Source organism: Ctenopharyngodon idella, chromosome 1 (genome assembly GCF_019924925.1).
Source record: "Ctenopharyngodon idella isolate HZGC_01 chromosome 1, HZGC01, whole genome shotgun sequence".
In the NCBI taxonomy this organism is placed as follows: Eukaryota; Metazoa; Chordata; class Actinopteri; order Cypriniformes; family Xenocyprididae; genus Ctenopharyngodon; species Ctenopharyngodon idella.
This window is the reverse complement of record NC_067220.1, coordinates 13,424,177-13,441,454: the sequence shown is the minus strand read 5'-3', so window position 1 is coordinate 13,441,454 and position 17,278 is coordinate 13,424,177. Positions and strand designations below refer to the sequence as shown.

Here is a 17,278-nt window from a genome sequence, read left to right as displayed (position 1 = left end):
CCTTACGAATATGGTGTATATAAGGTTGGAATAATTAAGTATCTTCTGCTCACCAAGAAGAGTCTGCATTTGTCTGCATTTATTTAATTAAAAATATAGTAAAAATATTGTGAAATATTATTACAATTTAAAATAGCTTTTCTAGTTTTATATATTTGAAAATGTATATATGTGTATATATACATATATATGAGTGTGTGTGTATGTGTATGTATATATATAATATCTGCTGAAATACCTTGTTATAAATGCTTTATGTATTATTCAGGGATTCCCACTCCGAAGATGGAGTGGTTAAAAAATGCCGTCCCCCTCTCCACACTGAACAACCCTCGATACAAGCTTAGCTCTTCCTCAATGGTTCTGCAAGTACGGAGAATTCAGCTGGATGATGCCGGAATATTCCAGTGCTTCGCTGAAAACACGGCCGGAGAAATCCAGGCACATACCAACTTGGTCGTCACAAGTAAGACAAATGTTTATAGGAATATTTCACCCAAAAATGCAATTCTGCCATCATTTACTATGCGGGTGTTCTTCCAAACCCATATGACTGACTGTCTTTTGGTAGATATTTTGAATTTCTTTTTGTGCTTTTTTTGCCCTTTTTTGGAGCTTGAGAGCCCCTATTTACAATATGCTCTCATTGTGTGGACACAAGAAATTCTTCAAAATCTCTGAAGTCATATGGGTTTGGAACGGCATGAGGGTGAGTAAATGATGACAGGATTTTCATTTTTTGGTGAATCATTGCTTCAGGCTAATGGGAGAATGATGCATAAATACAGCCATGGATGTTTTAAAAGTCAGTGATCTCGCTCTCTTTTCCTCTCGGTTGTGAATTGATCAGGGAGTTCAGAGACCTCTCATTGATCTGTGTAATTAATCAGTGTCTACTGAGAGATCAACCTTTAACACACACACACACACACAGCACTTAATCAACACCTCCAGCTCTCTCTCTCGCTTAGTCATCCTCATCTTTCTTTTGCTCTCAAGTTTCATTTCGGTTCACACCATTTTTTATTTAAGTTTGAGAGTTTTAAACTTAGGTACATTCATTATGCAAGTAATTAACAAGTGAAGAAGTTAAATAAATGAATGTTTTTAATAGTAGTGTGATATTTAGAGCAGCAGTTTGTTCACTCCAAATACTACATGTACGTATAAGCAGTGACCCCAAATACTTGAACACTTAAGTCTCACATAAAACGAATGAACTTCATTTCATTAGATATCAAAATATGAAACCAACCATCTGCAAATAAATAATGAGCTACACTACCATTCAAAAGTTTGAGGTCAGTAAGATTTTAAAAATGTTTTTGAATGTCTTTTATGCTCACAAACGCTGCATTTATTTGATTAATATTCAGTTAAACAGTAATATTGTGAAATATTATTACCATTTAAAATAATGGCTTTATATTTGAATATATTCAAAAATGTAATTTATTCCTGTGATGACAAAGCTGACTTTTCTTCAGTGTCACATGATCCTTCAGAAATCATTCTAATAAGCTGATTTGGATGTGCAAGAAACATTTCTGTGTTGTGCTGCTTCATAGTTTTGTGGAAACTGTGATGCATTTTTTTCAGGATTCTTTTATTAATAGAAAGCTCAAAAGAACAGCATTTATTTTTAGGCACGACTCGAAGCGGAGTCTCTGCAACCCCTTCAGCCGTGACTTATTCACGATACAGCACCAGCATCGAGTACCTTATTGCTTTTATAAAACGGTTACCACACAATACAAATATTAAAGCCAAAAAATATATGTATCAATGCAACTTTCATGAAGTAAAATCACTAAAAGCCTTCCTTCTGCCGGAAAAAATTGTCCCTGACCGTGAACAGCAACAGAAGTTACATTATTATGCCATTAGATGGCAGCAAAGACTGTCTTTATGAGTGTGTCAGTCAGTAGCGAAGACTTTTATATTGAAAAGACTGAATCGTTGTGAACACGGAACAAGACGCAACTGACAAATGCTTTGACTAGCGCTGTCAGTCACGGGAAAACCCCTTAACTGTTAAAAGGACAAGATATTGCAGCGGACATTAACCTGACCTGAAGGAAAATGCTAAATCTGAATGCAAGTAATAAACTCGCTCACTTGAGAAGAAACCGTTTACGTTGCTAAGAGTGGTTGCTAAGGGTGTTGTGTAGTGATACACAGAACCATTGGGTGAAGCGGTCATAGCCGTGTTTTATCGTGAATAAAACACAGCTATTGACCAATCAGAATCAAGGACATATATATATATATAGTTTTGCTTTTTTTCAATAATTATTTTGAATAACTTGAACTACTGTATATCTATTGTATTATCATTTAAAACCTAAATTATTTTAAAGGTTTTGGTTCACTCTATATTCTCTTACTTGTTTTCTTGGTAGGCGTGTCACCATCTTTCACCACGCCCCCTTCTGACATCACTGTGACTGACGGTACGTCAGCTGTCTTCACCTGTGAGACATCCGGTGCCCCCAAACCTGCCATTGTTTGGAAGAAAGGTAAGTAAGATTACATTCACACTTGTTTGCACATCATTTACACGATTACACATTTCAGCAGTTTGGTGACTAACCCCTGTGAATCTGGCAGGTTCTCAGGTGTTAGCAAGCGGATCGGTGCAGATGCCTCGTTTCACTCTGCTGGAGTCTGGAGGCTTACAGATACTTCCCATAATGCCGAGCGACGCAGGGAACTACACGTGTTTGGCTTCTAACTCTGAGGGACTGGTCAACGCCACCGTGGCCCTGACAGTCTTGAGTACGAAACTGTAATAATGTGAATAATATGTTGTTTTTAATGAAGTACAAACAAATGTAGCATATTTGAAATTCGGCACCGACAGGATTGCAGACGATTTCCAAACATGCCTTTTATCAGCAGTCATTGTTTAGCTTAATAGCGGCATTCATTAGCCAGGCTGATTGTAAAGGCATAGCAGAGCACAATATTTGTGAAATGTTAAGTCTTTTGCAGTAATTTCACACCGGAATAGTGTCATGCTTAAATCCCAAGGCCTCGGTTTGTCTTGCTGTGCATGCTTAATGATGCTGATGTAGGTTTACGCTTGAGCGTGGGTGCGTGGAAGTGTCTAAGAGCATTTTTGACATCCAGCCTAAATAATGCTGTTTGTGGATAGGCTACTTAAAAGGAAAGCAAGAAGTCTCTCAGATTAAAACTGCAGCGTGTAATTTATGCACCGTTGGCGGCGCCAAATGGAATTTCAGAAACACTACCCTCGTCTACATTGTTCAGACAAAAAGGTAGTCCCACCCCAAACTCACACCATTGGCTAGGCTGGAAGTTGACATGTTGGGCTGCACAGTGACGGTGTTTGCAACCTACAAATGGCTGACTTCAAGTTGTCAGTGCGCATTAAACTGGAAGATAGCATTTTAATGTTGAAAATATTACATGCATTAGCTTTAATCAAGTCAATTGGACCCAGTGGGTGTGTGAGAGAATTTGTTCATTTGCTTAGCCATACTATATGTTCATTGAGACGCAGTGTGAATATTCGAACGTTCATGCTTTGTAAATTTCATTCTGTTTTGCTAATGAAGCTGTCAGTGGGAATTACCTAATAGGGTTAAAAGAACTGTGAATAATGATGTTGGTAATGATTAAACTGTGTCGTGATTTTGTCCTAAACTGCATTTTATTAATCAGGTCGAACCTTCATTTCAACACCCCCTGAGGATCAGCGTGTCATTAAGGGAACTACCGCTGTGCTGAACTGCATGGCAACCCACGACCCCAGAGTCACCGTCAGGTCAGAGCTTGAGCTGAGATGCATGTTGTGAAACACGTTTTGACATTTAAATTTCAAAAACTTAAGAAAATTGTCTTCTGCTGTGCGAGGTCTACATTGGCTTTGGCTAATTAGCGAAGTCAAGCATTACTGTTGCTGATACTCGAGACCTCTAACATAACTCATCCCGCTCCACTGGTGCTAAGGACATAAATCATGCCACTTGAGTACTTTTCTAAGCTATCTGAAGGTGTGGATAAACTATGATGGAAATGCTGAATAAAATTCTACAGTAGATGTACATTAAAAATAAGTCACATGACTAGATGATTGGCTCTTATTTTTATTGTGTGCTGATTTTGTTTCTTTGAACACATGGAAAACAAGTTGTTTTTGCAATATTTATGTTTTGCAATCATTTTTTCCCCACATAAATTTAATTTGCAATTTGGATGGAAACATATCAACAGACATTTGGGCTAGTAAGCAGTCACCTAGCAACAACCCAGAACACCCTAGAAACCGCATAACAATGCCCTGGCAACACTCCAGCTAATATACACAAAACAGTATAGTTTTAAAGTGATAGTTCACCCAAAAATGAAAATTATCCCACGATTTACTCAACCTCAAGCCATCCTAGGTGTATATGACTTATGTTCTTTCAGACGAATACATTCGGAGATATATTTAAAAAATATCCTGACTCTCCCAAGATTTATAATGGTTGTGAACGGGGGATGTGTTTTGAAGCCCCAAAAAATTGCATCCATCCATCATAAATAATAATCCATATGGCTTCAGGGGGTTAATAAAGGCCTTCTGAAATGAAGCGATGGGTTTTTGTTAGAAAGATATATTAAGATATATACGCATCGATTTGCGGTGGAAGAGTGAACTCTGACTTGACGCAATGACGAACGCAGAAGCACAGTAGATAGAGCAAAACAAAACACCGGTCATGAATTAGAGATCTAAAACGAGAAATTTTAAATAGAAATGTCGGAGGATTTTGATATAAGAGAAGAAGAGCTTCAGTTTGTTGCCCGGCCATATTTGCTAATGTATTTGAGATGTATTACATTGATCAAAAGTGAAAGTAAACTTTTACATTGTTACAAAAGATTTTTATTTCCAACAAATGCTGTTCTTTTGAATTTTCAAAGAATCTTGAACAAAATGTATCACAGTTTTCACAAAAATATTCAGCAGCACAACTGTTTTCAATATTGATAATAATAAGAAACATTTCTTAAGCAGCAAATCAGCATATTAGAATGATTTCTGAAGGATCATGTGACACTGAAGACTGGAGTAATGATGCTGAAAATTCAGCTGTGCCATCACAGGAATAAATTATATTTTAAAATATGTTCAAATAGAAAACTTTTTTTTCTGTTTATTTAATTATTAGGGATAAAGACAGTTTACCCTGTTTTTACCATATTATATAGTCTTTATCCACCTTGTTTAGGTCATTATCAGGCACGTAGGGAAGAGAAGCCGTCATATGGCATTTGATGTTCTGTTTCAGAAGGCTAAGTGTGTTTTCTGCAGGTCTTTGGAGTGTGATATTTTTGGTGGATTATGAGTCATCATAAAGAGTCTTATTCTCCTCAGATATGCATGGAATAAAGGAACCAAGCCGCTGAGCGTGTCGACTGGTGGGCGAGTGTCAATGAAGGAAGGTTCACTCCACATCAGCCAGACGTGGTCTGGAGACATCGGAGATTACACCTGCAGGGTCATCTCACCGGCTGGAAATGACTCGAAGACCGCACGACTGGAAGTCATGTAAGCGGGAAATAGACACAAACTCACAGATCCTTGCTAACATGCACGTTCGATACGAAACACTTACAAGCAACTACACTTGTACAGTACATGTGCACTCAGTACATACTGGAGTGCTATTGTAGGAGGAAGATGCTTGGATCCCAGCTGCAGTTCCGAAGCCAAGAGAACCATCCAAAAATGGGCTGTAATGATAGGACAGAGGATGGAGCAGCTGTTATTGTGTGTGTGTCTGTGTGTGTGCGTGTGCGTGTGTGCGTGTGTGTGTGTGTGTGTGTGTGTGTGTGTGTGTGTGTGTGTGTGTGTGTGTGTGTGACGGGATGAAGATAAAGCGAGAGTGGAATAAGATAGGCCTGATGCCCAAGGCCAAGATCATCTCCTTTGACGACTAGCCAATGTTGCTACACTTCTGTGGCATCAGGAACTGATTAAACACACACACATACACACGCACAGATATTAATTATTGCTTCTAGATGGCTGAATGTTGTGCTCCCATGGATTGTCATATGGACGGATGCAGAGGAAATCTCATCTATCTTTGAAGTAGATGAAATACAACGAGTAACACGAATGACAGACGGCGTGCACAGCTTGTTTAATTGGATGCTTTTGAAAATATTATTCACAATCAGAAAGATATAAACATACCAAATCAACCTAAAAGGCCTAAAAAACTTGTATTTTGTGTCAAAAGCCTTCATAAGTCTTTCATAACCAAGTAAAATGATTGCATATACAGTACCGTTCAAAAGTTTTGGGGTCAGTAAGGACATGAGATTGCAGCAATACCAAACGATCCAGTCATTTCCCAATGGACGAAGTCAAGTCATGTCCTATATTTTTTCTTGTTTGAGAAGCTGTTTCACTCAGATATACGTCACAGTAGGGAAGAACAGACCATCGCAACTTCCGCTTCATGCCAACTTTAATACTTGTATTCAGCAAAGATGCATTAAATTGATCAAAAGTGACTGTAAAGACTTTTTTGAATAAATGCTGTTCTTTTATTCATCAAATAATCCTGAAGAAATTGGTTTACGGTTTACACAAAAATATTAAGTACAGTAGCACAACTGTTTTCTATGGAAGCTTTCCGCCATAAAGTAAAAAATAGAAAAGGTAATTGCGACTTTTATCTCACAGTTATGTTTTTTTTTCTCAAAATTGTGAGATATAAACTCACAATTGCGATTTATAAAGTCAGAATTGTGTGATATAACGTCAGAATTTTGAGTTATAAAGTCAGAATTGCATGATATAAAGTCAGAATTGCTGATATAAAGTCAGAATTGCGAGTTATAAAGTCAAAATTGCATGATATAAAGTCAGAATTGCATGTTATAAAGTCAGAATTGCGATATACAATTCTGAGAAAAAACGTCAGCCTTTGCAATTCTCACTTTTTTCTCAGAATTGCAAGACAAAGTCAGAATTGCGTGATACAAACTTGCAATTGCATATTATAAGGTCAGAATTGCGAGATATTAACTTGCAATTATGACTTTTTTTCTCAGAACTTCCGTTTCATGCAACTTTAATACTTGTATTCAGCAAGGATGCCTTAAAATGATCAAAATGGCAGTAATGACTTAAATTGTTGCGAGTTTATATCTCACAATTCCGACTTTATAAGATGCAATTGTGAGTTTATATAACGCAATTCTGACTTTATATCTCGCAATTTTGAGAAAAAGTCAGAATTGCGAGTTATAAAGTCAGAATTGCGTTAAAAACTTGCAATTGTGAGAAAAAAGTAAGAATTGCGACTTTATATCTTACAATTCTGAATTTATAATGCAATTCTGACTTTATATCACAAAATGCTGACTTTATAACTCGCAATTGTGAGATGCAAACTCACAATTGCAAGAAAAAAAAAGTCAGAATTCTGAGATAAAAACTTTGCAATTACCTTTTTTATTTTTTTTTATTTAATGGTGGAAACAAGCTTCCATAGTTTTCAACATTGATTATATTAAAAAATGTTTTTTGAGCACCAAATCAGCATATTTCTGAATATTTCATATATCATTTCTGAAGGATCAGGTTCCCGTACACTTCCCCATCTGCCATTAGTCAGCCAAGCAGATAGTCCCGTCCCATTGGTTGAGCCAAATGTTGCTACTTTTCAGGGAAATCAACCTACAAGCTTAAATGTTGTGCTTATAAGAAATTATTTACCTGCATAAAAAATTGTGAGTGCAGCTTGCGGAATCGAATCCCAGCTCAAACTGAGAAATATTACAAATCATCAATCATACAAAACATAACTGTAATAAACTGTATGATTTGCATATGTGCTTACAGGACTGCACTGTAACACAATTCTTTTATTACTACTTAACGGAACTCATAATAAAGCAATATTTAATTTAAGACACGCTTAGTTTGTGAGAAATACTGGATTTCGGCAGACTTTAGAAAAAGACTCCTAACAGCTGACATTTAAATTATGAGATACAAATTGAAAACACATGCGATTTGAATAATAACAATAATACCTTTGACAGTTGCATTAAGATAACAGAGCACCACAATATACTCCTACCTTTAATATTACAGCCTGCAAACTCTGTTGAAAGAAAACTCATCAGACGGTTGAAGGAGAGGCAATGTTTCACATGCTAATGTGATTTCACAGGCGTTCAAGTTAATCTCATGCAGTGGACAGGTCCTCTTATTACCACATGTTAGACGATGGCTGAGCAGTTCCTCGCTTTAAACAATATTAGATGTTATTGCATATTTAGGCTGCTGTGACAGATGGGCAAAAAAACTCTCACACACATATTACAAGCATCTGCAAAGGACATAATTGTATTATTTGATATTGTAATGTAGTTTTCATAAATGTAATGTTGTTGAAGGAACAGTGGAACTTAAGATCTTGCAACATAGTGGAAAGTAAGGTTAAAGGGGTGGTTGATTATGATTTTACTTTTTAAACTTTAGTTAGTGTGTAATATTGCTGTTAGAACATAGAACATAGTTATGACAAAAAAAGAATTCGCTGTTTAAGGACTACAACAAACGGCTGGTAGGGACTACAACGAGCTTCTTTCCAGGTTAGTGACATCACAAACCCCAAAATTTACATAAACGCTGCCCCCGGGAACACGCAACAAAGGTGGTGAGGCCATGTTGGGCTGCTTTAGAGAAGAGGAAGAGTTGTTGTAGTAGAGTGTTGTTGCCATGTCGTCATTTTACGTTGGACTGCTTCACAATCGAGGGTCAATTCAACGCTGGATTTGCACAAAAATTAACATGACGGCACATGCTAGTCGATGAGTTGAATCAACTCCACAGCAACTACATAAATTTATCCACTAACCATTTAGAAATGTCCAGTTTCATTCGAAAAGTTGTAACTTCTTCCTGAGTGTATCCATCAGTGTCCGACTCCGGTTTGAACAATGTAAGGCTGAACACCGTTACTGACAATCCTCATTTTGGCTGCGTGAGATTCTCCAGCTTTGTTGTTGTTAAGCAACTGAAGCGTGAGCTGTTAAAGCTCCACCCTCTTCTGGAAAGCGGGCCTGAGCAGCAGCTCATTTGCATTTAAAGGGACACACACAAAAACAGTGTGTCACACCCAAATAGGGGCAAATTTGACAAGCTATAATAAATGATCTGTGGGGTATTTTGAGATGAAACTTCACAGACACATTCTGGGGACACCAGAGACTTATATTACATCTTGTAAAATGGGCATTGTAGGTCCCCTTTAAAAGGTTAGTTGAAAAATTAAGCTTCTGTCATCATTTACTCACCCTCATGTTGTTAAAAATCCTCATGACTTACTTTATGCTGTGGAAAAATAAAAGGAGATGTTGAGGTGAATGTCCATGATGCTTTGTCAAGATCCAAAAATGACAAAAAGCTCCATAAAAGCTCAATAAAAGTAGTCTGTTTGGTGCACAGTTTTATGTCATGATTCCTAAAATCAGCGGCTCTGTTAATATTATATTATAATATCACTATCCCTTTAATATTACAGAATTCATGAATGAATGTTTTATTTTAGTTATTAACAAGATTTTTTAAGCCAACATTTTTTTTAATTATTTTTGTGACACATTAAGTCTTCTAACACAAGAAATGGAAATTAAAAATTCTACTTGAAAAATTCTGTCTATGTAATTTTGTCAAAGAATCTTTTTGTACCTAAGCTGGCTAGGATTTTTTGATATCCCACAAATCCCTTTCAGCCATGAAGAATGCTTTTACCTTGCAGAAGTTTTTTTTGTTTTGGTTTTTTTGATAATGCTTCTATCTACCCACCATTTGTCCTCCACTGAACCCCAGAAGCACCGGTTTGAAAGTACAAACTGCAACAAAGACACAAATCTACAAAGTTACTTACATGTATTTGAACATATAAGCCTGAAGGCTGTTTATGCTATTTAAGTCAAGCATCTCTATTATTATTGCTCATAGTTAGGTGAGGGATTTGAACTCATAACCCTAATAAACGTAACTCTTTCTACACTGTTTGTGAAACAGACATGAATAATACCTCAGACCTGACTTGACTTCATTTGAAAACAGACTAAAAAAATCAATATTTCAAGACTTTTGAAAGCATACAATAGTTTTACGTGAGATTTAAACCAGAATTTGAGAACTAATCCTTAAAATGTATTTACAGAAATTGGACAAAGGAAATTGTGCATTGATTTAAATTTGAATCTGAATCTGATTTGGAATTACTGTATTTGTGATTAAATAAATGCTGCCTTGATGAGCGTAAGAGACTTTAAAATCTTACTGACACTAAACTTTTGAATGGTGCTGTTCGAATTTACATGTTTATGATGTAACAGTTACCAGTTAACCCATTCAATTCACCGGGCCTGGTTTGTATTTGAGTTGTATTTGAATTTTGTTTGAATGTACTGCACTGCAAAATGCATATATGTGTATTTGATTCTTAATTTGATTTTCTCTGTCTTTTTTAGAGAACTTCCCCATTCTCCACGTAACCTGCAGGTGTCTCTGAATGAGACTGACAGCAGGACAGTTCTTCTGTCATGGGTTCGGCCCTTTGATGGAAACAGCCCTCTCCTTCATTACATCATTGAGCTCTCTGAGAACAGTAAGTGTGTGCGTGTGCTATTTATATGAGCTTTGGCACATGGTTTATTAAACCTAATGCAACTTAGCTGCAGCTTTCAATTAAGCTGGTTTGTGGATTCCACCGAAGAAGTTCTTTGTCATTTACCTCTCGCTGTCTTCCTCGCTGAGCTGTAAAAAAAAAAACAGTCAGACGGGCTGAAGTGAGTGAGAGGAGAAGAGAAATGGAAGCTGATTGTAATGGAGGGTAGTGGGATGAGGTTTGTTTTCACTGTATTATGCCAAGACTCTGTTATTGGTGGAAGATGAATGCTGGAAGAGATAGTGACAGGAAACACAGAGAGAGAGATTGATTTGTGTATCGTCAAAGGAAATACAATGAAAAATGTAGGTAGGGCGGAGGTGCTGGATGCCTAACAAACACCAAGACCTCTCTCTCCTCATACACACACACACCAAACAAACACAGTTGATTTTCAATAAATCCAAACACTCTTTTTTGATGGTTTTGTGTGTGTGTGTGTGTGTGAGAGAGAGAGAGAGAGAGAGAGAGAGAGAGAGAGAGAGAGAGAGAGAGAGAGTGAGAGAGTGTGTGTATTCATATGCGTCCCTGTGGTTTAATATTTACTATTCCTGTTGAATTTGTGATTTATTTTGGCAGTTGCTCATAGTTTCTGTCTTCTTTTCTCTTGGGTCTGCTTGAGTGGTTTCAGCATCTAAATTGTTCATTGATCTGCTTCCCATCATTTTTAATGTACTGCAAACGCACACACAAACACACACACTCTCACATATTGGGTGTTGTGGGTAGTAACGCCTCCAGAATAAACAACAGCGCGGTCAAATTTATCATTTACCAAAGTGCTGTAAAGAAAGAGATTATTCAAACAACTGATAATAAATCAAGTAAAATACGTAAAATAAAAACAATACTCCCCTTTGACACTCAATTTTATGTATTGTCTTTAGAAGTGAGAAATAATCTAGTAAGAATTTATAAATCTGGTAAAAGCAGCCATGTTGTCTTTATTCTTCCTCATTACATTTATAAGTAACGTTTTATATTATAGTGAGACAGTGAAAGTGATTTCAATAGAGTTTGTGGAAGTGGCAAAAAGTGGCAGAAAATTAGTCGGATGATATTTAGCTATTTTGAAATTATTAATAGCATAACTTAGTCTGATTGGTTGATTAGCAGAGTGGTCATTTTGACTAGTTTCACTTTTGAAATCTACAGCCTACAAATAGGGTACATTTTTTTGTTTTCAGTTTTTTTTTTTTGTGAATTTTAATTCAATGTTTTGTAAAGTAAGGATTTGTTTAATTTGATCAAATTTGTATCTTATTTTCTTATTTACTATCATAAAATGATATATAGTGTTTATACTGGTAGAATTCATAGACTGTTTTGTATTTATAATAAATTAAAGAAAAATCAGTAACACTTTAGTATAGGGAACACATATTCACTATTAACTACGACTTTTCCCTTAATAAACTCCTCATTTACTGTTTATTAATAGTTTTAAGGTAGTTGTTCGGTTTAGGTATTGGGTAGGATTAAGAATGTAGAATAAGGTCATGTAGAATAAGGCATTAATATGTGCTTAATAAGTACTAATAAACAGACAATATTTTAGTAATATGCATGCTAATAAGCAACTAGTTAAAAGACCCTAAAATAAAGTGTTACCAAAAAATCATTTTGATGTTGATAGTTATTTTAAATTGTAATAATATATCACAATATTACTGTTTTGCTTTATTTTTGATCAAATAAATGCAGTCTTGGTGACAAAGAGACCACAACCCCTCAGGCAGTGCGTAATTTGAGCCAGATCCTGTTCCAGAAAATGTCAGATTTTGGATTTTTGCATTCTAGCATTTGTTTTTAAATGATCCGGTATTAACAAGTGCATTACATGGTGACGTGTGTTTATGCAGATATATTTGGAAGTTATGTTTTGCTGTTGGCCCTCAACATATACAGTATTTTTGACCAATCGGCTTTCTTAAGTTCAAAATCACTCTCATTTGTTGGTGCTTATTGTTTTGCGCACAGTGAGTAGAGAGTGTATAGAATATCACTGATCAACTGAATAATATTTGGTCTCAATATAGCTATATACATGTAGTTAGGGCCATGCAGAAACTTATGAATGATGCTCTTATAGTTGTGCCATCATCAACATTTAGTGACGTCATTGTACACTCTAAAAAATGCTGGGTAAAAACAACCCAGCCAAAAAGTTGGGTTGAAAACGGACAAATCCAGCGATTGGGTTGTTTTAACCCAGCTGTTGGGTTAAATGTTTGCCCAACGTGCTGAGCAGTTTTATTTAACCCAACTATTGTTTAAAAATTACTATATGGCTGGCTTAAAATGAATACTAAATAAAAATCAGACACATCATTACTAGAAGCAACAATAATAACCAAAAGGTGATTTATTAATAAGCAATTTTATAAATGTTTATTGTTTAATTATTATTCATTAAACTTATTAATAAATGTTTGTTTATTAAACATATTAATAAATGTTAATTTCTCACATACTTTGTGTTCATTTTAAGCGAGCAATACAGTAATTTTTATACAATAGTTGAGTTAAATAAAACTAACCAGCAGGTAGGCCAAACATTTAACCCAGCTGCTGGGTTAAAACAACCCAATTGCTGAGTTTGTCCATTTTCAACCCAACTTGGGTTGTTTTTAACCCAGCATTTTTTAGAGTGTATGTTCCGAAAAAAACTGAAGTTGTATCAGTGTCGGTCACAGCACCTTTTAATTGATTGTTTTTGATCAGTTTTTATAAATTAAGCACTGCCCTCAGGCTAACCTATATCACAAATTATGTTATTTTCGATACAAACATTGTAATGTACTGTACAGTATGCATGACCTATTCAATAGTATGCTAAGATGGATGAAAGTAACTTCATTTTGTCTGATTGTTATTCTTGACAGATTCTCCATGGAAAGTCTACATGGCTGATGTTAGCCCTACACTAACTAGCTTGCTAGTAATTGGTCTAACGCCAGCAAGAACGTACCAGTTCAGAGTGTGTGCTGTCAATCAGGTGGGACGTGGCCAGTACAGCGCTGAGACAAACAGGTAAGCGGTCACAGGCTAACATCTTAGCCTACTAGCTTAGCATATCGCTAACTGGTTAAGTAAATCTCTGTTATAGCTAGAACAAGATATTTTGGTAAATGTTTTTGATCAGGCATTGAGGAAGGGGAACGGATCTTGCATGACAATGGCATTGAACTGCAGGAACTAATTGGGCCATGCTAATGAGCTAAACCCTAGATTCCTTGTAGCAACCCAGTCGCAAGGCAAAGTCCTTTGAATCCTGCCTGTTGTAACTAACATAGCCAGTCAAGCAGATTGGAACTGGTAATTTTCACCAACTCTTGCCATTTTTGTGTGTCCCACACACACGCACACACATGTCCTCAGTCAGTTTGAGAGAATGTTATTAAATGTGAGGACAAGATTTGAACCCTATCAAAAGAAAGGCTGATTGTAATTGAATTACATGAGAGCTTTCATCACTGGCTCTGATTGTGAGCCATTATGACACATGGGCAGAAAAACCGCTCCCATATCCAGGAACACTATGAAGGTGTGAGAAATAGCATTTCTCAAAGCCAATTCCACACGGTGAAAGAATGTCAAATACAAGCTTGGCTGGAGGGAAGGACACTTCAGCACACACAGAGGCTACTGCGTTTTATGCTCTCTATTTTGTTTTGTGAATTTTTATTCAAGCATAAATTGGCACACATCACAATGACTGCATTCCAAATCGAATCAAATCGTTCAAAGAACTTAAAAAGTCCTGAAAAGTTCAAATGGCTATTTTTCAAGCCACAGGCATAAAGCTAATGCACATGCCAAGCACTCTTTGCTAAACGGCAGGAAGAAGGGCCTGCTCAATCATCAAGGACATGTTGAAAAAGCTTGTCATGCTGTTTTCTAGTTCTTAGCTTTCATTTGAAGCCAGTCTCCATTAAACAGACATTGCCAGTTTATATTCAATGGTACCAGTTGAGCCAAAGACTCCCTCTGCTCTCGCATGTGAAATGCTGCTCAGGTTTGATTGGTGATGAAGTGGAATGTTTTTATTCACTAATGTTCAATCCTGTCTTTAATGCTACAGTAACAGTTCTAATATAGAATAAATACTTAATAATTAATACCCACCTGGAGGGCAAAATCAGGCTTTCCTCCATTGCCCGCCAGTCATTTTTACTAGGTTTGTGCTAAGTACTAATGTAGTAAGACAGTGATATTAAAAGACCAAATTCAGTATACTCCTTATTGATGATGCAAACTACAGTATGTACACGCAAACAGATAAACCCAGAATATAAACACAATGCAGTTTCTTGTTAAGCGTTTTCTTTATAATGGTGTTCTTTGGAAAAACGCTTAACAAGAAACTGCGCGTTGTGTTTATATTCTGGGTTCATCTGTTTGCATTTAGCTTGTTGCGATGTATATATTAGTATGCATCTTCAATAAGGTTTATACTCAATTTGATCTTTTAATAACTCTGTTTTAGCACATTAAAGGACTTTAAGTGTTTTCCGTGTTAAGTGTTTTAGAATGTCCTGCTGTTTTTAGTAGTTGAAATACTGCAGCAGGTGCTGTATATGGATCATAATCACCCAAAACTTGCATTTTGTTCACGTTTTTGATTTTCTTTTTTTGAGATGGAAAATTTACACGTCTGTAATTCAGTTCTATGCATGTTTTGCCCTCCAGGTCTCCGTGGCAGTCACTGAAAACTATGAATTATTTTGTAGTTTGCTAACTTTGACCTTACAGAAATGATCAAAGGTGTATTATGTTTAAATATTTTAAATTCTTATTACATTTTATTTGAATCAATTTATATAATCACATATTTCATTTTGATTAAATTTGATTAATTAGAAGTCGGTATATAGTTTGTTTTTTATGTTCAAAAGTTAGTTTTTTTCTAAAAGAAATACTTTTATTCAGCAACGATGCATTAAATTAATCAAAATTGACAGTACATTTATACTGACATTACAAAGAGATTACAAAAAGATTATTTTTTAAAATAAATGCTGTTTTTTTTTTTTTTTTACTTTTTTGAAGGAATTTAATACTTTTATTCAACAAGGACACATTAAATTGACCGAAAGTGACAGTAAAGACATTGTTAAAAAAAAAAATGTATTTCAAAAAAATGCTGTTCTATTAAAATTTTTATTTATCAAAAATCCTGAAAAAATATAGCATGGTTTCCACAAAAATATTAAGCAGCACAACTGTTTTCAACATTGTTAATAATATGAAATGTTTCTTGAGCAGCAAATCAGTATATTAGAATGATTTCTGAAGGATCATGTGACACTGAAGACTGGAGTAATGTGTGTATATGTAGTTTGTATATATTTTTATCAGTTGACAGACCTAATTACAGTACTTGAGACTTCACTTTGTCAGATCTGATGACTGTATTCATTCTTGCACAGTCTTTTTTTCCTGCTCTTGGACAGATACAATGTGCACAGATTTATCTGTAACACTATTGACAAAAACTCAATATGCAATATCCCAGTAAGTCAACCATGTCTGAGCCTATTAGCAACACTGAAAACAGATTTTCAACATGCAAAATCTGTGAGGACAAATTACTGGCACAATTATAACAACTCTGTCCTTTAAAAACTCAAAGACAACATTTAAGGTGAGAAAGGAAGTGAAAGAGTAAACAAGATGGATAAAGTTCGCTACTCCTGTCTCATGTGCTTTGTTGTTTAATAACTCCTGACGGATACCACACACTCTTAGCCCTGATGTGTAAAACAGTGATTTTGACCCATGTCAGGTATAGAAACAAACAAGTTTCATTTTAGTTTTAACTTAAAGAGAAATAGCTGACAAAACTCTGTTTTTAATTTACAAACCCAATTCCCTGTACTGTATGTGTTTTACATATTTTAGCTGATTCAAAAGCAGTGTGTAAATGTAGTAAAATCACCAGCCTCAACCACGTATCTTTCAAACTGAATGTTTCATTTAAAATGCTCAGTTAAAACAAGAGGAAACGACAGAGGAGAGCGAGAGTGAGAAGATGAAGACGAACAGAAACACAAAAAATCAAATATTGATGGAGAGGGCACTTATTAAAATTTGAGCACCTATCTGCTTTGGCCTCGTTTCCAATTAATGTCAGGATCATCATCAGTTATATGAAAAATTTAAACCTCTATTTCTTTTATTCTTCTTATTCATTTTTGGCAAAGTACCATCAAAGGAAGAGTATAATAACTCAGAATATGTACTAAAAAGTATGTGTTTCAAAAGTATTTGGGACACCGTAAACAAAATCAATGTCAAGCTAACTTTTTTATTGAGTAATAATTTGTGTTGAATTTAACAAGAGCAAAATCAGCACTTATCCTTTGCATTTAATTAATAAACAACACATTCAAAGTAATGACAAAAACAATAGAATCGAAATCCCCTCAACACCCAACCCCACTCCTCCGGTGCGGCAAAAGAAACAACGTGATAGACTAAAATAAGCCTTTTAAATTGGTTTAGGATGATTATTGTTTATTTGACAAAACATCAATCAGACTTAGCAACTTTCC

The 17,278-nt window shown here is 35.7% G+C and overlaps 1 protein-coding gene across 2 annotated transcripts in view; it reads left to right on the top strand.

The window, feature by feature from the left end:
- sdk1b (sidekick cell adhesion molecule 1b) overlaps nt 1-17,278 on the top strand; it is a 253,500-nt gene that overhangs the window by 156,415 nt on the left and 79,807 nt on the right. For both annotated transcript variants that reach the window (XM_051903427.1, XM_051903423.1), the window contains 7 exons: nt 269-466; nt 2,403-2,519; nt 2,611-2,778; nt 3,688-3,790; nt 5,390-5,563; nt 10,525-10,661; nt 13,607-13,754. In XM_051903427.1, the coding sequence (XP_051759387.1) occupies nt 269-466; nt 2,403-2,519; nt 2,611-2,778; nt 3,688-3,790; nt 5,390-5,563; nt 10,525-10,661; nt 13,607-13,754 (1,045 nt within the window). The remainder of the gene's footprint in view (nt 1-268; nt 467-2,402; nt 2,520-2,610; nt 2,779-3,687; nt 3,791-5,389; nt 5,564-10,524; nt 10,662-13,606; nt 13,755-17,278) is intronic.